Source organism: Setaria italica, chromosome I (assembly GCF_000263155.2).
Source record: "Setaria italica strain Yugu1 chromosome I, Setaria_italica_v2.0, whole genome shotgun sequence".
Taxonomy (NCBI): Eukaryota; Viridiplantae; Streptophyta; class Magnoliopsida; order Poales; family Poaceae; genus Setaria; species Setaria italica.
The window spans coordinates 5,305,447-5,328,665 of NC_028450.1; the positions used below are offsets into that span (position 1 = coordinate 5,305,447).

The 23,219-nt window shown below is 43.0% G+C and overlaps 5 protein-coding genes across 5 annotated transcripts in view; 4 read left to right on the plus strand and 1 right to left on the minus strand.

The window, feature by feature from the left end:
* The window catches only part of LOC101761912 (serine/threonine protein phosphatase 2A regulatory subunit B''beta), a 4,344-nt gene extending 2,169 nt beyond the window's left edge, over positions 1-2,175 (plus strand). The window contains exons 8-11 of the mRNA XM_012843610.3: positions 52-161; positions 943-1,099; positions 1,182-1,307; positions 1,407-2,175. Coding sequence (XP_012699064.1) covers positions 52-161; positions 943-1,099; positions 1,182-1,307; positions 1,407-1,547 — 534 coding nt within the window. The 3' untranslated portion in view covers positions 1,548-2,175. The remainder of the gene's footprint in view (positions 1-51; positions 162-942; positions 1,100-1,181; positions 1,308-1,406) is intronic.
* Positions 2,176-5,392: 3,217 nt separating this feature from the next.
* LOC101775585 (basic leucine zipper 8) lies at positions 5,393-6,452 on the plus strand. The gene has a single exon (XM_014805442.2). The coding sequence runs from the start codon at positions 5,736-5,738 to the stop codon at positions 6,210-6,212; it is 477 nt and encodes a 158-aa protein (XP_014660928.1). The 5' UTR covers positions 5,393-5,735; the 3' UTR covers positions 6,213-6,452.
* A 1,220-nt stretch (positions 6,453-7,672) lies between these two features.
* On the minus strand, positions 7,673-11,010 carry LOC101762332 (E3 ubiquitin-protein ligase CIP8). The gene is made up of 2 exons (XM_004951556.4): positions 9,800-11,010; positions 7,673-7,943 (listed from the first exon to the last, which is right to left on the minus strand). The coding sequence occupies exons 1-2, from the start codon at positions 10,847-10,849 to the stop codon at positions 7,917-7,919; spliced, it is 1,077 nt and encodes a 358-aa protein (XP_004951613.1). The 5' UTR covers positions 10,850-11,010; the 3' UTR covers positions 7,673-7,916.
* Positions 11,011-13,711: 2,701 nt separating this feature from the next.
* LOC101762734 (amino acid transporter AVT6A) lies at positions 13,712-17,342 on the plus strand. The gene is made up of 6 exons (XM_004951557.4): positions 13,712-14,184; positions 14,782-15,215; positions 15,737-15,889; positions 15,994-16,197; positions 16,287-16,752; positions 16,865-17,342. Exons 2-6 carry the CDS (start codon positions 14,795-14,797, stop codon positions 16,995-16,997), a joined length of 1,377 nt encoding a protein of 458 aa, XP_004951614.1. The 5' UTR covers positions 13,712-14,184; positions 14,782-14,794; the 3' UTR covers positions 16,998-17,342.
* Positions 17,343-18,029: 687 nt separating this feature from the next.
* Positions 18,030-20,912, plus strand: LOC101763142 (biogenesis of lysosome-related organelles complex 1 subunit 2). The gene is made up of 2 exons (XM_004951558.3): positions 18,030-18,247; positions 20,463-20,912. The coding sequence occupies exons 1-2, from the start codon at positions 18,122-18,124 to the stop codon at positions 20,733-20,735; spliced, it is 399 nt and encodes a 132-aa protein (XP_004951615.1). The 5' UTR covers positions 18,030-18,121; the 3' UTR covers positions 20,736-20,912.
* The last annotated feature ends 2,307 nt before the right edge of the window (positions 20,913-23,219 follow it).

The following is a 23,219-nucleotide window of genomic DNA, read 5'->3' on the forward strand; positions in this document are numbered from 1 at the left end:
TCATTTTAAATGCTGAGCATCTGTTAAAAAATTTTAATTGAAACATATCAGGTTCCTAGGAAATTTACAAGCAAGGCTGAAGGAAAAATGGGGTATGAAGATTTTGTCCATTTTATACTGTCTGAAGAGGACAAATCAACAGGGCCAAGCCAGGAATATTGGTAGGTAACTGATGTTTGGTTTAATACCTCAACTGAGTGATACACTGGTACTCCATTTATTTTCAGTGGTACTATAGTATTTATGTGTTTATCATAGACAATGTTTATTTTTCAAATATTTTTCCCTTCATGTAAGCATTGGTACCATCTCTAGTTTTAGGGCATTTTTAAACACTCTTTCTGAGGGGATCTAGTAAAACATAGGCTAGATGTTGCTTTGTTACAGCAAAACTTTCTTTTTTCATGAGGCTATTAGCGAAGAAATGTTAAGTGATAAACTCATTATAAACCTCAAAATAATGTCAACATGAAGAGTCAGACTAAAAGGGTAGTGCACAACAAATTCTCATGCTTTGAACAGCATGCAAAGAAATGGCATGCCCATACTGGTTATTGATCTAATTGTCAACCCATCCCAGTAGAATTCTTCTCTATTAGTCTTTCTATCAAAGGCTTCCTTTTCTACAAATCATATGCTTAAGAAATGAATGTGTAGTTTTGGAGAGATTCATGAACTTTTGTGTAGACCCTTACTCTATTAACTCAGCCCTCGATTAACACTAAGAAATGAGAACGAGAACAAAGACAGGAAGTTGGAAAATTCATTCTTGAGTAGTAAGTCAAATCTAAAGGAGATTCATCTATTTATGTTACAGTAGACTTTGATCCTCGGCCTAAATGGTTGTGCTTTGCCTAAATTGTCATGTGAATTTGAGCTTCCTTTTACAGCAGTCCAAAGGTTCTCAACTTCTCATGTTTATGTGTGATGTCATCTCTTCAGGTTTAAATGTATAGATCTGGATGGCAATGGCATACTCACACACAACGAACTGCAGTTCTTTTTTGAGGAACAACTCCATCGCATGGAATGCATGGCTCAGGAACCGGTTCTATTTGAGGACATCTTGTGTCAGCTCATCGACATGATTGGACCTGAGGTCATATAAGTTTATGATTTTTGTAGATTACCTAGTTCTAAACATTTTGTGCTTAACTAGTCTTGCATTACTTTTGTTCCAGAATGAGAGCTATTTGACATTGAAAGACTTCCGAAGGTGCAAATTGTCTGGGCATTTCTTCAACATTCTCTTTAATCTGAACAAATTTATGGCTTTTGAAGCTAGGGACCCATTCCTCATTCGCCAAGTAAGTCAAATTCAATTCCTGCTCCTACTCATAACATCCAGTGAGATGTTTGTTTTTTCACCACTGGTAACACTACATACTTTTTCAATGCAATTACAGATGCGTGAAGAGCCATCATTAACAGATTGGGATCGTTTTGCACGAAGAGAATATGTAAGATTGGCGATGGAAGAAGATGGTGAAGATGCTTCCAATGCAAGTGGAGATGTTTGGGATGAGTCACTTGAATCTCCTTTCTAGATTGAATATGTTGTGGCATTTTGGAAGACATCAGATCATTCACATACAGGCATACAGCTCTAATAATCTCAAGGTGAAACCATGAAGGCAGTCAAACATGGACAGTTATCTGATATCTTATTTCTACAGAAGCTATAAATGAGGCAGCTGCGCACTTGCTGGCACCATCCAAGTTTTGACATAGAAGCTGAGACAAATAGTTCCATCTAGCTTGTTGTGGAGTACATTTGGTTCTTGGTGACTGTTGTTTGTAGCAGCACCCATGTTGGTCTAGTATCTCTGCTATGCTTCGGTTGATTGATTCATGGCAGCAACAAGTGCACAGCACCTGGTGATTATTATGAGAGCACATCAAAATCTAGTGACAAATAAGGAGAAGAGCATGGGTCAATCGCCGTATGTTAGATCGTGAATAGTTGGCACCACAATTTTTATTATCTAGGGTTTTTATTAGGTATCTATCAAAGATTCAAAGTATTCTTTCGTTGTTAAATAAGGTCACCAAGAAGACCATTTTTACTTGTGTACTCTGTATCTTTTTGTTTAGTTTGTAGTCACATGAACAATGAGCTGTAATACTATGATACAGGGATTATCATTATTTTTCTAACGCACTTTTTAGTCTCAACACCTCAAAATACCAAAAATGAAAGTAAGATATGCTGTGATTCATGTGGGATGATGGAATGTCCATGAAGCAAAACTGTAAATGACAGTCTAGGCAAAAGCAATGCTACATCCAGCAGGAGCAGGGAAATTGACCGGTACATTTTGACCAGCTTTCTATGAAGAATTACTCATTTGCATCAAAAGCCTCTTAACTACCACCTCCTTTTCTTCTTTAGTAGATTATCAGCCTAAGTAAAGCTATTGACAGATCAATCTAACTGGACAGCGGTTCATTGTATTTTCAGGGAGAAGGACCGATGTCGAAAACAACACTGGTTTGATTGGCTGAGCTACCTGCAAAGATCGTGCATTTGCTTTCGTTGCTCCACCAATGATTGTCTCCTGCTCGAATGAAAATCTGGGGCAGGCAGGAGAGAGTCACAGAAAGGAAGGGCATATTGTCCTCCTGGCCTTCATTCTAAGCAAAATAAAGGGCAAAGAAGGATGGATCCTTCAGTCATCTTTCCGACAACGGTGGAAAGAAGCTACAAGGATAATACAACTAGGCACCTCCTATGCTCCAGCTAGGAAGATAAGAGCCTAACTGACAGCAAAACACCACCTACTTGAGACGGAGCGGTATGGTGATGAGCATCAAGGTCTACAATATGATTAATTGCCGTGAACAGTTCAGCACTTCTCCCATGGTGTTGAGAGCCATATGGAAACAATATCGGCTTGTTGTTGTTTCTACACGTTACCAAGATCCAAAGGCCCTGATTCTCTTATGTGAGAAACTGAGAATTCATTGTCCTTCTTCAAAAGGCCTTAATTGTTGTGCAATAATTAAGAGATGAGAAGGGTATATATAAGCTGGGTGGAAGCAACCAAAAGTGCAATTTCTTGCACGTTGAATTGAATATTGCTCATGAGTTTTATCCTGGATATCCAAAGATAGTCAGCAACAAGCACATGCATATGTCCTCTATGACAGAGTGTACGAATCCCAATTAAGCATCATGTGGAGTTGATGCAGATCCCAATTAAAGAATTATCTTTAAGTTATGAAGAAAGGGCTTCAATCTCACACATTTTTTAAAAAAGAAGAAATAAACTAAGGGACTCAACCTACCGATACTTTTATTTTAGGGAAAAACTCTTCTGAGCCATAACTGGCTACCAGAAAATAAAAAAGCTTATGAAAAAAATATACTGCTTTGAACTATATCCACAGTTCACTGCCTTCAAGTAGCCACCAACATTTCTTTGTTAAAGTGATGCTTTAGTTAAATTAATCATAAGGGCCATGAGCCCATGACAGGATTCAGCACTGCAATCCTATTAGCGATTATGGTCCAGTTCCTTTTCTAGAATCCACAAAACCATTGTATGGTGCTACACAACAATACTAAATGATGTCCATTCATGTTACATACTTAATTTGCAATTCTAGCAAAGAGACAGGTGCATCTAAAGTTCAAACCACTAACTACTGTGGTGGCAAAGGTACTTAGCCCACAAATCACATCCCTATCCTCTAATATCAATTGTATAATTAAAATATTAAATTATTGTCCTAATAGCTTAAAGGGCGTAGCGATTGACGTCACCGGGAAAAGCACTTTTAATCAGCTCCTTTAGATTGCTGAGGTACTCAAAAATTGTAGAGTATGGACAGGCATTGTTCATGCTAGTGGTCTCTAGTTTCCTCACGCAAGATGCTCAGCCTTGTAGGAGACGTGCACTTGCCGACTAGGATACCAATCCAAGCCCCTATTCTGGCCAATAAATTCTTGTACAGTGAAAGTATACTTTCATTTCAAGAACAACCTAAAGATGTCACACTATCAATAAAAAAAGTAACAAAACATACAGTGACAAGGATGCATGCAAAATTGTTCAGGAACACAGTTAACGAACATAATTCACTGCTCACTGTTTTCAACAAGACAAAATTAAGTATGGGTTGTTCTATATGAAAAGAATCTGCAAATCAAAAGTCTTGTCAGGGGTGTGTGGAACATAGTGAAGAGAAATGCAACCAATCTTCTGTGTTCCTGATAACTATATGAAAAGAAAAGGCTGCTGCACAAAAAGAGGATGGTCAACAAAAGTCATTGATTATTGCCTTTTTGTTGACAGCAACATAATATGATTGCTAGTCGGTCCAAATACAAACCATTAGTTCTGCTATCGACAATTTGACACATGCAAGTTTTATTGAGAATTTGATAAGTTTTGATAAAACAATCATGCCACTTTAGATAGAGTACGAAAAAGCTTTCAATTATATGCCAAGCCCACCAAGTAGATTCATACCATACCATGTGTAAAATAAGGATAAGCTCATATGTGATTGTGTCCAACAAAACGAAAACTGCTTGTAACTCCATTCTAGAGCTCAACAAAGAACCACGGCTGCTTACTAAAAGCACAGTATCAATTATGTCGTTCAGAAATGACAACACATCTACCTTACAGTTTTAAGGAAAACTAGCTCTCTCTGAATCTAGAAAAGATACACAAAGAAGAAGTTGCCAAAAGATTGAACAAACAGTTTCTAAGGTATATGCAATATGCCCCCAAACCCAAAGTGGACAAAACAATTGGTCCTCATTTAACATTAGCTGTCTTGCCACAGATATTGTTGTCACATCTACATAAAAAGCATAGAAGGCAATGGCTTTACTTGGTCACAATAAACAGCTTGGCCAAAGCACACAATACATAGCTGTATGATTGCAATGCATTATTGTTCACTGTAAAGATGTGATGGTACTTGCAAGTCCAAAATGGTTGGCATGGTTCTTTTCATTTCAGATTTTATGATCCGAGTGTTTAAATTTACAAATCGATGGGAAACAAAGAACAAAGGATGTATGCATATAATACTTCTCACCTACTTGCTTGCTATATTTTTTTTTCTTTTTGGGGTAGTCTCACACGCACATTTGACAGCATGACATCATTCCATACGAAGTTTTACATTGTACCTGAATATAGATACGTTTAGCTTTGTTCAGAGTCAAATATTTTTAACTTTGATCAATAATATCGCTAAAAATAATTTATTTCAAATAGAAAATGTTATATATTATAATAGTTGGTTTTATGATAAATCTACTAACATCGATTTTATGTTATAAGTCTCTATGATTCTTTCACTATTCGCAGTCAAAATTGCAAATGTTTGACTTTGAAAAAGTCTAAACGTAGCTGTATTCTGAGACGGAGGGAGTAGTTGTTACTTCCGACATAATTTCCTCATCAAAAGGCAATTTTTGAGAAAGTCTAGCTTTCCTTATGACACTGACATATTTACATCAAAACACCAAATGGCTGTATCTAATAAATCAAGATGATAATCTCAAACAGCCACAAAGTTAGAAAGCAAATTTGCTTACAACGCAGGTGGGTCAGCGACTCAGTGTCTTCTACTTTAGGGCTGCTTTCTTGCAATTTAAAAGGAACACATCCCTGCTCATCCTTCCCCTCCATTCATCAAGACGTGGCTTCAAGGTAAAACCACTGCTCGTTTCCTTCTCCAAATTGCAAACCTCCAAGCCACTCCCTTCAGATATGCAACAAAATTGTGTAGCCAATTTAGCATGCCTCCCTGGCTTGGACTTCACTAGCTTTTTCCTACCACAAAATGATCCCCACATCTATGATTTCAGTCCACTGGACATGGTTGATCCATACAACTGCAATGGAAGTACCACCATCAGCTCAATGTCTGCTGAGACAGCAGACAATCAAGAGAGGCACGGCAATGATGAGAGGAAGAAGAGAAGGTTAGCATCAAACCGTGAGTCTGCAAGGAGGTCGCGTGTGAGGAAGCAGAGGCGCTTGAATGACCTGTCGTCGCAGGTTGCAGAGCTCCTAGATACAAATCAGAGGCTTCTTATTGAGCTCCACCACATGATCGCTAAGCATGCTCGCATAGTTCGTGAGAATGCCAAGCTCAGAGAAGAAGCTGCTGACCTGCAGAAAAGGCTCGATGAGATGGATGTAGAAGAAGCTGAAGCTGCACCACGGACCCCTGAGGTGGTTTAGTTTGAGAAATCGTACAATATCGTGGTTAGTAGCCGTGTAGTACTGTTACGTAAATAGATATAATTCGGTGGTCAATTTGTGGAAAGGGAGCAAATATATAAGTACATAGTAGATTACAAGCTCTTTATGTATTCTTTCATGATTTTTTTTCTTTACCTGATATGCATTGGTATAGTCAAGCTCTAACCAAAACATAGCAAGGCATGTTTTTCGTCTATAGAAACCTGACTAGTTGATTCAGAGCATTGCAAGGCAATCCCTGACAGCACTTTCCCTGGGCATTACTGGTTAGTGCTTTACCGGCAGCCTGACCTGCTTACCACATTTCCCCCCTTAATCTTTGTTTGTGCTGGTGTGCATAGTGCAGTTACCATTACGATGCAGCAATGTACTTCAGCAACAGCAATGACATGGAGTATATAGCAATCATGCATAGCTGAGAAAACAGCAAGAAGGGCTCTGCTCCCTGGGCCCCTTGCAAGATGCAAGGAGTACCTACCTGATCTTGGGAAATTAGAAGGAAATTGTATCCGGATGGCAAATATGATTAAAATATTGTATGGAAACGTAATCTGTCAACCGCAAGTTAACAACATGAGCCAGAATTTAGAAAGCCCTCTGTGTCCATAACTAATTAACTACCAAAAAAGAAAGAAAGAAAATATTGAGCTGATCACCAACCATTCAAGCATAGTCATTCCACAGATACTGTTGCCAATCTGACGAAGCTGCATGCTTCAAGTTATTAAACAAGAAAAGAAGACTCAAAATCCTTCCTGCCTCAGGAGTCAGGATCGAATCACCCTGTACGCCCCCAACGGCCAACAGCGTGCTGAATGCCACGCCCTTCCCAACTCAACGCAACGAATGATGCCTCACTGTTACCTCTCTTACGAAGAAGTCGGCTGCGCAGATGCCGCCGCCGTCCATCGGCCGCCGGCCGCCGCTGCCTCCCGGGGAAGCCGCGGGGTCAGTGGGCCACCTGTGATTTGGATGGGCCTGGGCTTGTTAGCATATGGGGCTTGACGCTTTTTGACTGAGCTTTTGACTGGCGGCGGCGATAAAGTTGTGGGCCAGGCGATCCTGGTCCGGGGCTTTTTCTTTATTCCCAGACTACTTCTTTCAAGTGCCTGGGTGAAAAAAAGATGCACTTACACCCAAAAAAAAATCTTGAAAATTATGCTAAATCTTACCGGGCTTAAAGTTTATAATTGCAACTCTAAAATGCACTTATTAAGTTAACTGGATGGTTATCGAACGGCGAGTTTGAGAATGCGCGAGCTCTCTCTAATTCCATGGTAATTGAATATTTTTCATGTCAATTCAAGAGTTCCTACTGATTCATGGCATATCTCATTTCTGCTGATCCCGTTAGGCGCTGGCATCACCGATCCCATGAAACACAGTATTCCAAACAAATCTTAAGAAGATTTGAAACATTTTGCTACGTTCATGCCAAATTAAGGTGGAAAGGCTATTGAGTTTATATTAGAACTGAGCAGATCAACCTGCAGAGGTTGAACAATTCATGTCATTACCATAAAAACATAGTTAATTATCAGTGGATGTTGAACGCTGGCACAGCATCATCTTCTTAGTGCCGCTGACAGGAACCGGCGACGCGCTCGATGTACTTCGGCTGGTTAGTAGTTCAGCATCCTTGTTAGTCAGCATCCGGTAGCCAGTCCTCTGCCACCACCATCATCAAGACGCGCCTTGCTCAGGTCCACTCTGTCAATATAAGATTTGTAAGATCATAGCACCAAAACGAAAATTAAAGCATCAAACTAGCTTTTGCCCAATGTGGAAGACAAAACTGACTTCAGATGATGAAATCCTAGGTCCTAGCCATTGCATGTTTAAGATACAAGGTAGCAGCAGCATAAGCCTCCAGACTGCTTGAAGAAGCCATTATGGCTGCTGATTTTGTTCCAAGGCATATAGTGAATAAAAAGCACCAAGGTTTTAGCAATGCTGCGAAGGAGCAGCAAATACTCCACTTCAGTAAGGTTTTAGCGGGGAAAAATCAACGGCTTAACAGATTTTCTCAGTAACACAACACAATACATCATTTTTAATGTCCACATATTTATCTCTTTAGCATTTTCTCAAAATTGCAAGATGTAATCTAAAATAAGCTAAATATGGATTAATAAAAGGAACAACCAGATATGCACAAAATTAGCAAATGCATAATACTGATATTTTGCTGACAAAGTGCCGATGCAGAATTATGTTGCCAAACAGGACAAATGGGATCAGCTAACATGATGTTTTCATGATTTCACAAGTCCAATAAAATAACACCATAGCACTGCAAGCATAGGTGGCAGGCATGCAAATAAGTGGGGTTCGGTTGTCTTTGCGTCCTGGGTGATATCCCAGTGCAACCAAAGGATAAACTGAAAGGAGAAAAAACTATTGATCACAGTCATCAAGTATGGTACATGATCTAATTATTTAAATTTATTTCATTGGGAAAGCATATAACAATAGGAAGGGAACTGAAAAGCTCATCATATTCCAATAAAGGGGACACTGAGGTCCTCAGAAAAGCTGATGAAGCTGAATACACAAATCGAAAGTGACTATTTATGTGATGTGCTAATGTTCAACCTAGATGCCAAGTAATTTACATTAATTAAGTACGATCCAAAGCAGATGGAACTTGGAACAACAGTAATGATAATTTCTGTAGCAGATTTATTTTTGAAACACGAAGGGAAAAAAATTGAGCCACGTTTCTGTAGCAGCTGTACTGCTGTAGCGACCATGTTTTACCAACTACATCAGCATACGGTTTGGCACCAGTTTCACTATCAGAGTAAACAAAGTTTATATCCCCGCTTGATCAAAAGACACTGTAGAAAAGCTTGCCTGCAAGTATCTACTCCCTCCGTCCCAAATTATAAGTCACTTTGGTTTTTTTAGATTGATAGGTTTTGCTATGCACCTTGATATATATTATGTCTAGATGCATAATAAAAGGTGTGAACCTAGAAAACCCAAAACGACTTATAATTTGGGACAGAGGGAGTATCAACCAACACAGGTTCTCATATCAACCTTTTCCTTGGCTTGCAAGCGATTGTGGTTTGCTGCTCATGCATTTCGATGTAAGCATTCTGAATCATTTATTTTCTTCAAAGTTCATTTTTATGCTCTATACAGTTTGTATATTTAGTGCCTAGTGGCCTTACATGAACTACACAGTACACTGGCACTTAATAAAACTACAAATACAAATAGTTCAAGTAGATTTAGACTTGGGGTATAGAAGACAGTATTCATATTGTTTCTTGCTAAACTAAAAGCATTCATTTGGTACAAGCAAGTCACTCTGTTAGGAGGTCGAAACTACTGTAACCACAAACTAAGTACTACTAAACAACTACACTATATTATACAGCACCATGGCCCATTGCCAAATGGATAAATTCCAAACCAACCGAAATCGCCCATTGCTAAATGGATAAATTCCAAACCAACAGAAATCGTCCATGGCCAAATGGATAAATGCCAACCCAAACCAACTACCATGAGTTGAAACCAAGATCTTCACCACAACAAGCCCACACATATCATACCTGCACTTGTGCCCCCTGTTGCTCCACGGATGCAGTACGGGTCCTGCTCTGTCGCCGATCATACTCAGCATCACCAGTGGGGAGCTCAAACCGGCACACGGGGCAAGTGTTCCTGATGGCTAGCCACGGCCGGATGCACTCCGCGTGGAAGTAGTGCTTGCAGGGGAGCTTTAGGACACTGAGCCCCGCCGCGATGACATCCTTGCACACGGCGCAGCCGTGCGAGGCCTCCTCTTCGCTGAGCACAACCTCCTGTAAGCCCTCCACTGCTGCGCGGGACGCCGGCAGCTGACGCACGGCTTCCCCAACGTGCGCTGCGGCTGCGAGCACCTCGAGAAGGTTCATGTCGGCGTCGCCGGGATCGGTGTCCTCGGCGCCCGCACCCAACACCATCCAGGAGGGCCGCACGACCTGGGCAAAGACCCGTGGCGGCTCGAGGTCGAACCCGCTCAGCATGAGCCCTCCCTCCTGGCCCATATCGTCGTCGCTGGTGACCTCCTCGTCGGTGTCCACCAGCGTCTGGAAGCCCCCAACGACCGGCCGCGGATCGAAGCTGAACCCGCCCAGCATGAGCCCGATCCCGTCGTCGTCGTCGTCGTCTTCGTCGTCGGCAGCCTCCTCGACGGCCGCCCCCCGCTCGAGTTCGAGGCCTCCGCCGCCCCGGTAATCCCCGGCGATCAATTCGTCCTCCTCCTCGGAGGTGTCCAACGCAGACACGAGGTGAGGGACGAATTGGCCGAAGCCTCCGTCGGAGTCGAAGGAGCGGCCTAAGGTTTCCAGAATGGGATCCTCGTGGGAGGGCTGGGACGCGTGGTCCTCGCCCATGAGGTCGTCGCCCCCTTTGCCGTCGTCCTCGCGGAATGCGAAACCCGAGATGCAGAACTCCTCGCCGTCGCCGTCGTCGACGACGGGGCCGCCGATTAGTTCCTCGCCCTCATCTCCGCCGCCGCAGTAGTCGTCGAATGGGTCGTAGCCGAACGCGTAGTCGTCGCCGTCGTCCTCGAAATCGAAGTCCCAGCCGAAGGGGTCGTCGCCGGCGAACCCCGCCATTGGGAAGCAGCGGTGCGCGGATTGGGGGCCTTTTTTTATTCTTTTCACTTTTTTAAGGAATGGGGTCTCGAAGCCGGCTTGTGGGCCCGGATGACCCCGTGCGGTTTGGTTTTTAGGGACCTCGGAAATTTCGAGTGGGCCTGGCCTGGGAATCGAGGCCCGGCAAGTTTCCGCCTTCAAATGCATTGACTCTTTCAGTACTAGCTTTTCCGATATGATAGCGTATTCTAGTATTTCCGATTAGATGAGTTAGACATGTCATGTAGTAAAATCATAAAATATTATTTGTATTTGGAATTGGAGAAAATACGACAAACAGTTGGAGTGAGTTTTATGTTTAAGAGTTTGACAATTATAGCCTGACGGTAGTGGACTTTGACAATTATAGCCTGACGGTAGTGGACATTCGGTGAAAACTGCCGGAGTTAGAAATAAACAGGGTGCCAAATTACTCGACTTTTCTATGATTATCTCAATTAACTCAATGCTGTAGCATTCTAATTGGTACTCTTTGTATGTCTAATAGCATCTCCAAAAATTATGGGGAATAAAAAAACTACCAAGTCCAACAGTTCTCAAAATTTTAATCCCAAAATAGATCTAATTGCTACCACATCATCCAATGTGGGCCAGCCATATCAACCATCCCTCCTCTATCTCCTTTCTCTACCTACTTGAGCACATCTCTGCTGTTCTTCCGAACCGATCTGACCATTCGAGCTGCTTCTAATCTGTCCTTGATGCTAGATTCACATTGGATACGTAACTACGCAAGAGTCCGACGCATTTGAGAAACAAATCTCCTCTGCTTGGTCCTGGGGATGCTTGCGCACATATAGTTTATGCTTATCCCTTCCGATTCGTTCAGTTCAACAATCATCTCCACTGCCGGATTCAGAAGGCATCTGCTTGAAAGTTATTATCGGAAGTTAGTTGTTATCGTGAGTTCAGCTATGGATTTCTCATTCATCCTTGCCGATGGCTTGATGCCTAGTAGTATATGCAAATCAAAGCGGGTTCTACAACAATTTTAGCATCATTCAGTAACTATATATACCCCCGACGCCAAAGTTGAGCTTGAGCAGAAGGCAACTATGGGGGTGTTTGGGAGGAGGGGTCTAAATTTTAACCCCATCACATCGAATGTTTGGACACTAATTAGGAGTATTAAACCTAGACTAATTATAAAACTAATTACACAATCTCTAGGCTAAATCGCGAGACGAAATCTATTAAGCCCAATTAGTCATGATTTGACAATGTGGTGCTACAGTAACCATTCGCTAATGATGGATTAATTAGGCTTAATAGATTCGTCTCGCGATTTAGCCTAGTGGTTCTGCAATTAGTTTTGTCATTAGCTTATGTTTAGTCCTTCTAATTAGTATCCAAACATCCGATGTGACAGGGTTAAAGTTTAACCCCTGGTATCCAAACGCACCCTGCTCACAGACGAGCTAGGCGCAAGCCAGCAAGCCGTCGCACGACAACTTCAGAAAAGCTCCTTAGTTCGTGCGCCGCATCCGAGTTGCTCCCGCTCTCCAACCGCGCCCCTCCCCAGTTCACCGACTGCCGCTTCGACTCCGTCCTCTTTGACTTCCAGTGACCTCTCACGGTGGGGAGATGCAACGGCAGATTGGGCGGTGGGATTGGATTGGAGCGGTGACGGGCCCAGAATCAGGTGCAGCATCCAAGGTCTCTTCCAGGCTGCCAAGGAGCGACACGATGACACCTACTGGGAAGATGCAGGGCACCACGTCGTGGCCGGCTGCACGAGGAGGGCGGATGCATGGGGCGCCGACGTTGCTGCGGAGATTCGGAGAGGCCGGCGGGCTGAAGGAAAAACAATGCGTAGGACGTGAAATCACGCGGGAGGAAGAAAAAAAAGCTGGAGGCCATCGGGGCTGGGAGTGCAACCCAACGGTGGAAATTTGGCTTGAGCCGCCGCTGTTACTGGGCGCGCGAAAAGATTGGGTACCGGTTTGGGCTACCGTTGGAGAGGTGTTTTTCTCGTTTGGTCCTAAAATTAATTTTTGGAAGTGAGTTTTGGGCTGGAGATGCTCTAAGTACGTAGCTAGCTCTTGAGAATAGTTTTCAACCAAGAAAAAATTGCAAAAAAATGGCAAAGGAAACATGCAGCACACGATCAGATATTTGGCAAGTTACATCTGCTAGGAAAGGAAAAACAATATCCGGCGTAGCAAAGGCGGACGTCAAATGTGATAATAAACTACACAATTGGTGGTTTCAATGGCCGTGGAAGCTTCAGGCAAAGCGAAACACCCGTGTACTCGTCCATTTGCTTGAGGTTGAGGAAGAGGGGAGGAATGATATGCTTGTAGTTCCTGCTAATGGTAAAATGATTCATCTGGTACTTATTACCCGCTTGCCTGCTTGTGTTTATGGTGCAACCAGTTGCTATTGAAAATTTTGCACAAGCGGGGATGGTCCACGTTGACCTACACTTAGCTCCGCTTGTGTTCGGATTTTCCTTTTGCTATGAAAAATATAGATCTCGTCCGATTTCAAGAGCCTCGTAAAGATCTTCACGCTCAAATATTTTTCAAATCCCTATATTTCCATATTTTTCTGAATATTTAAGTTGGATCTTGCTTCTGACACTAGTGATTGTTAAAAGGAAGGTGAATCTCCGCATGGATCCAAAGAATCCACCGCTCCTCTTCTCTCGCTCGTCAGTTAACCGCCTCGCCGCAAAATCCACTCTCCTCAACAACAGTCTCCACCGACCTTTGCCAAGTGGCAGCCTGGCAGGCAGATCCATCGCTCTCAGCCTCTCACCCGCACCACATGTCGCCGTCATCGTTATCTACTTATCTAGGCCACCGGCCGGTCGTCCCCCGCCGCCGCACGCCTCGCCATTTCCCGCCGTCTTCCCGCGGATAAGGCCCGCCATTTCCGTCCAAGAAAGGCAACGCGGCACGCAACCGGCCAGGAGCGGTCCAATCCGGCAAGTAAAAGGAAATAAAAAGAAAAAGGAAGTAAAGACCGGCCGCGTCACCGCTGCGGCGGCGGCATCGACCTGCCCTGCGGAAGGGAAGGGAAGGAAGGAAGGAAGCCAGGATAGGGACGCAACCTGAGCTGGAAAGTTGGGCTTTTTCCACGGATAGGGACGGGGCCGCGGCGAACCGTGGCGGCAAGAACTCCAGTGGCCAGTTCTTGGTAGGCGGAGACAGATATTATTATACTGCATCACCTACCCGTGCCCCGCGTTCGCCTATTAAGAATAGCGGAGGTGGGGGAGGAGGGGAGCTCCTGCTCTCTGCAACTTGCACGAGTTGTTCTCTACTTCTCTTTGGTTCTGTTTGCTCCGCTAGGTATGTTCTTTCCTTCATCTCGGGTGTTCGTCTCTTTGAGCGCTTGATGCGAATCTGTGCCAGGGTTGGAAATTGTTGCTTGACCGTTGGGTTGTCTGAGCGGCGATCTCAGCGCTATTCCCCAACAAGAGTCTCGTGAACTTGTTTGGATTCAGAGGGGAATACCATGAATTCCTTTTTTACTGTTAATGTTTGCTGGCGGTTGTTCTGAAACTTCGTTAAGCGGTTGAGACTCCTCGGAATTGTGCTGGGGAGATTGGATTTTAGTGTGCCTTATGTGAATTATCATGTGCATGGAGCTCCAAGCTCGTTGCTTCATGTATTTTTTCCACTTCTTATTGAATCAGGCTTTGTGTCTGCTGCACATGAGCCACAAGCTTATTTCCAAGCTCAAAGTTTAGTACTGTATAATGGTGTGAAAACCACTGATATCTCCCTAGTAGTTGTTAGTTGTTACTACTAGTTCCCGAACCGCTAGGTAAATCAATGGGAGTTCTGATTTCTACATTTAGAACTGAATGATTGAAGACGACTATAATGGATATGGCAATTCGAGGCCAAAATTCTGTTGTCCTAATTGAAATTTCTCTCATACAGGTGACCGAAACAAATGGGGATTGGGAATGGATCATCGAGCGATGTGCCAATCGTGTCACACAAGGCAACGCAAGATGAGACCACGCTGCTTCTCCCGATCAAAGCTGATGAGGACGCGGTTCACGAGTTCAACGGAGCTTCTTTCTCTGGTGCAGTGTTCAATCTGTCAACGACCATTGTAGGGGCTGGAATCATGGCTCTGCCAGCGAGTATCAAGATGCTAGGCCTCATCCCTGGTATTCTGATGATCATCCTTGTGGCATTGCTCACTGAGGCATCCATTGACATGCTGGTCAGGTGCAGCCACCAGGGCAAGATTACATCCTACGGGTGGTTGATGGGTGACACTTTCGGGCAGTGGGGAAGGATTGCACTGCAGGTGTCTGTGGTAATAAACAACATCGGTGTGTTGATTGTATACATGATTATAATTGGTAAGCATCTGAAGTTCTGAACACAATCATTTTTGTTATGCCTACTTCTGCATGCTGTCAAAATATTGAAAACCGGGCCTAGTAGTATATGTTTAGGTGCCCTTTTTAGTTGCTACTCAAACATTGGTAATCTACAATTAGTTGAAAGTTCATGAGTTCTTCAGCTACACATGTTAAGTCTCTCACAAGAAGACCCATATTTGTTGATAAAGTTTATATGATAAAAATGTGTATTAGGTTGAGCACTTTCCCATGAAAACATTAGTGTTTACCCTGAATATTCTGTTTAGTTTTCTTTCCCTGTTGATGTGAGTTCTTTTGCTCATACCATTTTAAATTGATGTGAACGTTCAATTATAAATTTGTAACGTTTGAGAAGATGCACTTCATCTAGTTTGGGGCTGTGCTAATCAAAGTGCAGGAAATGGCCTCTTTTCCTCTTGGAATCACTTATGTCCTTGAGCAGATCATGTGTGTTACATCAAACTATTATTGATACTGTTACTTCATCTTTGCTGTAGGGGATGTCCTATCAGGGACATCAGCAACTGGTGTTCATCACAGTGGCATCTTTGAGGGGTGGTTTGGACCTCATGTGTGGAATTCTCGCCCCGTTGTTCTCCTTGCCACAACTCTTCTTGTGCTTGCTCCATTGGTGAGCTTCAAGCGTTTGGGTAAGTATGTTCTCCATTAGATAAAAAAAAAGGTTCAATATGCTATTGTTTTCCTTTATGGGCACAGGACACCACTTTAACAAACAATACATCTTTGGTCACAGATTCATTGAGATACACATCTGCGCTATCAGTTGCTCTTGCTGTGGTTTTTGTTGTCATCACTGCTGGAGTTGCTATTGTCAGACTCATCCAAGGAACTGTAGAGATCCCCAAACTCTTTCCTGAGATAGACGGAATTAGTTCTGTCTGGAAACTGTTCACAGCTGTTCCTGTTCTTGTCACTGCCTACATTTGCCACTACAATGGTTTGTCTCCTACTGAGTACTGATCACTTCTGATCCTGTCGTTTACAACTTTCTGTGATACCAAACGTGTATTCTTCATGTTTGTACAGTTCACAGCATCGACAATGAGCTGGAGGACAAGACTCAAATCAAACCAATTGTGCAAACTTCATTGGGACTCTGCTCAAGTGTATACATTGCAACAAGCTTCTTTGCATATCTCCTCTTTGGTGAGGCTACCCTTGCTGACGTGCTCGCCAATTTTGACTCTGACCTTCGCATCCCATTCAGCTCTGTGTTCAACGACGTAGTGAGAGTGAGCTATGTGGTCCATATCATGCTTGTCTTTCCTATAGTCTTCTTTGCCCTTAGGCTCAACTTGGATGGGCTGCTCTTTCCTACCGCAAGGCACATTTCTCGTGACAACCGAAGGTTCACCATCATCACAATCTCACTCCTTGCTGTGATTTATCTTGCTGCCATCTTCATACCAAGCATCTGGGACGCGTTCCAATTCACTGGCGCCACAGCTGCTGTGCTTATCGGTTTCATCTTTCCTGCCATGATTATACTCAGGTAACTTATCATAATACCCTTCGAGTAATATATAAATGTATTCCTAGTTTGTAGGTCTATTTGGCTTTGGCAATTTTGCACCTAATTGTTATTTTGCTTTCTGTTTCTAAAGGGACCCTTATGGCGTTTCAACCAAGCGCGACAAGGTTTTGGCTGTAACCATGATTGTGCTTGCTGTGGTCTCCAATTCTGTGGCCCTGTACAGCGACACGCTTAACATCTTCTACAGGAAACAGGAGGCCTAGAATCCGTATTCCATACCTCAATGGAAAGAGAAGTCTGTACGGTTAAGAGTGATTATTGAACTCAAGTTACTACTGCTGCGGAGTGAGGTGATTTCATGGTGGTCAATAATTTTTGTTTTGGTCGCTTTGAAATAATCCAGTTTGCCGCATTTGTCTAGTTTGCTGAACATATGCCATCTCTCAACGTCTGAGATGAGCACCTTGTGATATGATCAGCCGTGCTTGTATTGATGCCCCTGAAAGGAACATTTTTGTTTCCTATGGATGTTTATTCAGTCATCTTGTAATGGATGGTCTGAAAAAACCTGTTCATATATATAATAATGCAATTACAACTTCATTTTAGTGTTTGGCTTCTGAGTTGAGATAAAATGTGTGGGTGAAGTTGAAGGACGAGTGAGCTTTGGTTCTGTTTGGCGACTGATTGAGACTCGTGCAAATTTGCGGCAGCTGGGCATCATCGGAAATTCGGAATGATCCATTTTGTATTGCAAATCTGCATACCGATGACAAGGCCCTCTACGCCAAAAAAAGGAAAAAAGAAAAAAAAAACTCATTCAAACCTTACTTGTTCAGAAATAAGTATAAGAAAAAAAATAAGAGAAAACGAACTCGTGCTACGATAAAAGCTGAGCAGTCCAGGAAGCATTGAGCTCACAAGGCAAAGCTTATCTAGTGGCCACCTTTCCGCTGCAATTTTTTTTTTCTTGCCTGAATCCTGAAACATCACAAAAAGTCTTGCAGGTAGCCGGTAGGCAATGGGCGCCTATTTTTCAGCTTCAGACGCAGTAGCAAACTGAAATTAGTAGTCTCATTTTAAAAATGAAAACCAAGCCAATTTGAAGTCCTTAACCTGACAATTAAATAAACGTGCAATTTTGCATTCGAGTAGATTTCACGCAAGACCGTCCGGGTCCTGACATTGAAAAGAGAGGAGGTCTTTGCGTGCTAGTCAACAGATGGTGGGTCCACCCTGTCATACAGCACCGGCCCATAGTATCTGGCCAACACACCGTAGTGGGCCTCCGCCCAATACTATGGGCCGGTCTCGGCCAGAGGGGAGACCACCGAAAGCTACGGCCTAGTTCCGCACGGAGCGGCACAGAGGAAAGCGACCGCCGGCGATGGCGAGTGCGAACCCGGCGGTGGCGGAGGCGGAGACGGCGGCGGCGGGGCAGCGGGACGAGCTTGCGGAGTCGCTGGCCGAGCTCTTCACCAACGTCTCTCTCATGGTCCGCGGCGAGCTCCAGGTTTCCCTTCCCCTCCACTCGAATCGAACCCCTCGGGGTCGTGCAGCTTCAGCGCCGTTCTCCCTTCACTGTATTCAGATATGCTGATATCGGTATCTTTTCGGTTAACAAATTTGTGAGGGGTTATTTGAAGTGCGCATGGCCAAATTGCTAATGCTCGGTGCGGTGCTGATTTGTTAAGGAAGGTGGCGCAGTAAATCACACCGTAACCCTAGAATCTGGCTCCCCCCACCTTACTTCATGGATGCCATTGACTTCAAAATTCGTAGTTAGATTGTTGCGTGTATTTTCTACCTAGATGTTTGCTGAATTCAACATGTTCAGGTGTTTCCATTTGGTGTGCTCCCATTTGTGCTAGGTCTTTGGGAAGGATGGGACCTCTAAGCCTCCAAACTAATTACTTCTCGACCATCTGTTGCAAATGGAAGTATCTAAAGTTCATGTGTTAAAGAAGTTATTGCTATATGCAGTGCTGGTGTGTCAAAATGAATTCCCGATGAATGAATTTCTTTGGACTGGTAGCTGTATCATCTAGTTGTGACTTGTGACCACTGATTACTGAGTAGTTTCTAGTATTGCTTCATATTTTCAGTTGAGAAGCATGGCTCAATTTTCTTACCCTCCATTTTGCTGGACACTGGCCCGAAAAATTATACCAGCTGGGTGGTGAGTACGAGTTTGAATTTGAGGTTTGGGAACCTAGCATATGTGCAGTGGCGGAGCCAGGATTCGAGAGTTGGGTATTCGCATTTCTTAAGCTTTTTTCGTTCAAGGTATGAAAAACAATTCTTTCATATCTTAAATGTAAGTGTAAATTGCTCAAATTAAACATTTCTCAACTAAAAAACTACAAAAATTTTAAGAAAAATGCATTTACATTTGCATTCCTTCAAGGCCCAGGAGCATTTAATTTGATGGTGGTCTTAACTTGCAAGAAGAATTCACTCTAAACAAATATAACCAAGACTAATTGGCAGTGGCATGGACAAGGAAACTAGCATATACGTTCACAGCTAATTCCCACAAAGATTTCAAAACACTTGATTTCTACCTCATTTTTCGGAGTTCTACATCAATCAGTATAGCTAGAATAGTACATTTGAAACATACACCACTTTGCAGTTGTTTCATTCGTTAATTACATGGGGAAAGAATCAACTAGATTTTTTTTAATTGGGAATCAACTGGACTATTGTAATGTAGAAATTGGCCTCACAAAACTGACAACGGCTCTATGCCAACTTGGTCGATGAGGGGGGGAGGCTGGATTGGAAGCTGGGCCCTTGGAAGGCCATGCAGCTTGGAGATTGAGCTCCTGTTTTGCTTGACTGAGAAATAAGCTTACCTAGTAGATATATACATGTTACAGCTTATATCTACTAGATGTTCGGCCAAAATTCTTGGGTATTCCCAGGAATCATGGTGGCTCCACCCCTGGATATGTGGTCCACACTCAACTTTTGTAGGCTGAAGTTGCAACAGATCCCTACCTTGACCTAGCTCAGTAGTACTACTTTAGTTCTTTGCACAGTAGGAGGCTAATCATTTCCCTTGACTTGGCAAGGAATGGCTATTAAGTGTGTAAGAGGTAGAGTGCCTAAACATAAACTAAATTGTCACTATTCGCAAAACATTGATTTTATCTTCTTTGACAGTTTTACATACTGGATCTGTAGTCTAAAACAACTAAAGTGGATGTACAGTGTTATTAGGATCGAGGTCATTAACTTGTCATGGTGTGTTCAGTTAACTGTTATTGGCAAGACTAATGCTCTGTATATGATGCGTATTATTGCCGCTACCAAGCACTGATATTATTTTCAACAGAGAAAGGCTTTGAGACAGAGTAATATTAGTTTCAGTTTTATCAAAAAATGTTGATACCGCAAATTGAGTAACAAATTGCATTTGCTTGGCGGCTTCAATATGATGTGACAGATTAGGGTAAAAATAACTTGAAACGAATGAATGTATTCATTAAAATTATAAGAACCATTTCCCCCCCTAATCTGGCCTTTGAAATGAAAGGCAGATTATTGTCCTATGTTGTATGGAAGTTGAATCCTCAGTAATGTTCCTCGATAGGATTATATGGTTATTGGTTAGCATGTGTTGGTTATGTTGTATGCTGGCATTTGGGGTTACAAGCATCTTTCTGTTTTAATTTATTTATACAACAGTACTTGATTTCTAGCATGGTTCTCATTGTTTTCAGGGGACTAACAGTCAGCTGGCTCTGCTTGAGAAGATGAACGACCGTGTAGCACAGGAATACAGCAACTATGGAGATGTTGCTGCTGGTCTGCGAGTCTTTGTGGAGCAGCTGAACGAGAAAAACCAAGGCTTTGACGAGTATGTATCGCATATTGATGCAATTGATCAACAGGTGACTGAGTTCGAGGCGGTGGTGTCCATGCTCGACAAGCATGTTGCCCTCTTGGAAAAGAAAGTGAAATCTGCCTACCACATTTCCTCTTCTACCCAATGATTCCTACCCAGAACTCTGGTTCTTTTGCCGACACTTGAGCTTATCCAAGAAATGTATATTATATTATGGATCAGGAAATAACGCTGTAGATGCTAAGTTTCCAGAATTGCAATGATGCTGTCAGATCCCAATTTGTGCTGCAGTAACTTTCAGGCATTTGTTGCCATTGCCACAACAGCGATAAGTACCCAGCAGTTTGTTTTTTGTCAGGAAATTGCTGCTTGGGAGTTGGGATCTACATCGACCAGATTTACGGGGCCTAATCATTGCCTGCTGTTCCACAAGAAACCTGTCCCTGTTGTGTAGGAGTAATTTCTGAAGCCCTGGCTGAGCTGCATCGCGCAGTGTACATGCATGCCACCAGAGATTCCTGCAGATTTTCAATCCGTGGAATCGGCTGCACGAGACTGGTCAATGACATGTGGAGGCACTGGAATTGAAGCCTACGGCTCTGAAATTCTTGAGCTGGATGATTTCACATGCAGCTTGGCATCTCGTGCTTCTTTTATCATTGCAGATTGTGCTGGAACTTGGACTGGCTACCAATTGCAAGTTTTGTCCTTGTCCTCGACAAATACTCCTTCAGTGCATAGTTCGAGATACCATACAACATCATTGCTGCTGATCAAACCGTTGTGCAACGAATCTCTTCGAAACCGCATGAATTCGAGCGAAATTTGGCCGTCTCTCGCCTTGATCGGATCGAAGGCCCTCATCTCGGTGCCCTCCATCACAGGCAAATTTGACCTCCATATGCGCCGGGGAACCCGTCGGTTTGACCTCGTGTCTCCTGCCCAAATGTCACCGGATTCAGAAAAGGTTTATTCAACACAGGTTCCTTCAGAGGCACACAGCGAGGCCGTTCTCCTAAAAGCGACACTTGCCCGTTCGACAAGTTAAATTATTAGCGAGAGGACAGCGATCGGTTTAGCGTAGTAATGTAACGTGACAGCCGCCGTCGGCACATGACACGCTGGATTTTCCAGATGCAACGGTCCCTGACACTGGGCGGTGGGACCGGCTCTGGTGTGGCCCGGTTGCCAGAGGGTGGAGGCAGCGGCGAGCGGTGGGGAGCGGTCTGCCGGTCCAGAATAATGGCGTGTCATGGGGCATGGCCTAAGCTGGGTTAGGCTTGCAGCTTATCCAGCGCGTCGCCATCGAGCTCAAGGCTGGGTTGGTCGCTGCGGCATTGGTCCCTGGACTTTTGGGATATTGCGTGATGGTGTCGGCTTTTTTTTTCTGATGCATATGGTCAGTCTCACAGAAAAGGGTTTTCTAAAATGTGGGCACGATTTCCTCCCTTTTTATGATGGCGAGAATTGTTTGTAGTATATGTTAGGGGTGGTATTAGTTTAGATGTTGTATAAAGGACTCATTTTTAGGGCTTGTTTGGAACGTAGTAATGGAAAATAAAGGAATGAGTGGAAATACAGGAATGTGATAGGAATGAGGTTGCAAAATAGAGGAATGAAAAACACATGAAAAAATAGGAAGAGATGGAACACAGGAGTCCAAAACATAGGGAATGTAGGAACCATAAATTTGTATTAATACATTAACAATCAATTAATTGATATATGTTTTACTATTATACTTGCAGTATTAGTTCTTTTGTAACTAAGCAACATGTGATGGTTATAATTTTATTTGGCCGTGCATGTTTCCGGCAACTTTGATGATGACATGCGTTGCTAATGCACAACAAGGCAAGATAAAGCATGATTAGGGAGGGAGAGTGCAAGCGAGTTTCGTAGGAAAGTTTCCCATGAGCTCAGAGCTCATTTTCTCATTCCTCCAAAAGTACAGGTGCAATTGCTGTTCCTTTGGAAAGTTTTGCGCCAATTCCTTTGTTCCAAATGGTGAGAGAGAAGATCATTCCTATGGAATGAGTTTCGTGTACTTTTCCTATATTCTTCTTACGTTCCAGATGAGGCGCTAGAGGTTTTTTATGAGGGGTCATTGAGCTTTTGCGAGCATCATCGCATTGTTTTAGTTGGCATCTTTGGTTTGATGTTGTTTATTCGGGTATACTTTCGGTGATGTCAAAGAACAAGGCATTGGTATAGGAGATGCACATAACAAAATAGATATAAATTAAACCAATTGATTGTTCATAAAAGAAGCAATGGATCAGCATACGATGCAAGTTCATCTTAAGAAGAAAAAGCAATGCATGTTGGATTAACTCGAGATTTTACATGGATCTCACAAATTTAAACCACCTTCCTTAGCAACAAAATAATTGTATAACAATAAATCATGAAAGCATATAAATATTGCTTATGTTCCAAGGAGCAATTTTTCTTTTGTATTTGAAAATACTACTCACTGCTGACATACGATCGTCTAAAGATGTAAGAGGAATCAAACTTCGAATGTCATATACGGGTGCTTTAACACGTAACATTATTGTTGAGTACATCCGGCATGCATCAAACTAACCACCACAAACCAATATCCGCATCCTAGCAATCATCCAAAATC

What these genes read in the sequence shown, in the direction of transcription:
- LOC101763142 (XM_004951558.3), top strand. Translation starts at nt 18,122, where the DNA reads ATGGCGAGTGCGAACCCGGCGGTGGCGGAGGCGGAGACGGCGGCGGCG. An exon ending in TGGTCCGCGGCGAGCTCCAG is followed by an intron (nt 18,248 to 20,462) that starts GTTTCCCTTCCC and finishes CATTGTTTTCAG; the next exon opens with GGGACTAACAGTCAGCTGGC.
- LOC101775585 (XM_014805442.2), top strand. Translation starts at nt 5,736, where the DNA reads ATGCAACAAAATTGTGTAGCCAATTTAGCATGCCTCCCTGGCTTGGAC.
- LOC101762332 (XM_004951556.4), bottom strand. Translation starts at nt 10,849, where the DNA reads ATGGCGGGGTTCGCCGGCGACGACCCCTTCGGCTGGGACTTCGATTTC. An exon ending in AACAGGGGGCACAAGTGCAG is followed by an intron (nt 7,944 to 9,799) that starts GTATGATATGTG and finishes TTATATTGACAG; the next exon opens with AGTGGACCTGAGCAAGGCGC.
- LOC101762734 (XM_004951557.4), top strand. Translation starts at nt 14,795, where the DNA reads ATGGGGATTGGGAATGGATCATCGAGCGATGTGCCAATCGTGTCACAC. An exon ending in TGTATACATGATTATAATTG is followed by an intron (nt 15,216 to 15,736) that starts GTAAGCATCTGA and finishes TCTTTGCTGTAG; the next exon opens with GGGATGTCCTATCAGGGACA. An exon ending in GGTGAGCTTCAAGCGTTTGG is followed by an intron (nt 15,890 to 15,993) that starts GTAAGTATGTTC and finishes CTTTGGTCACAG; the next exon opens with ATTCATTGAGATACACATCT.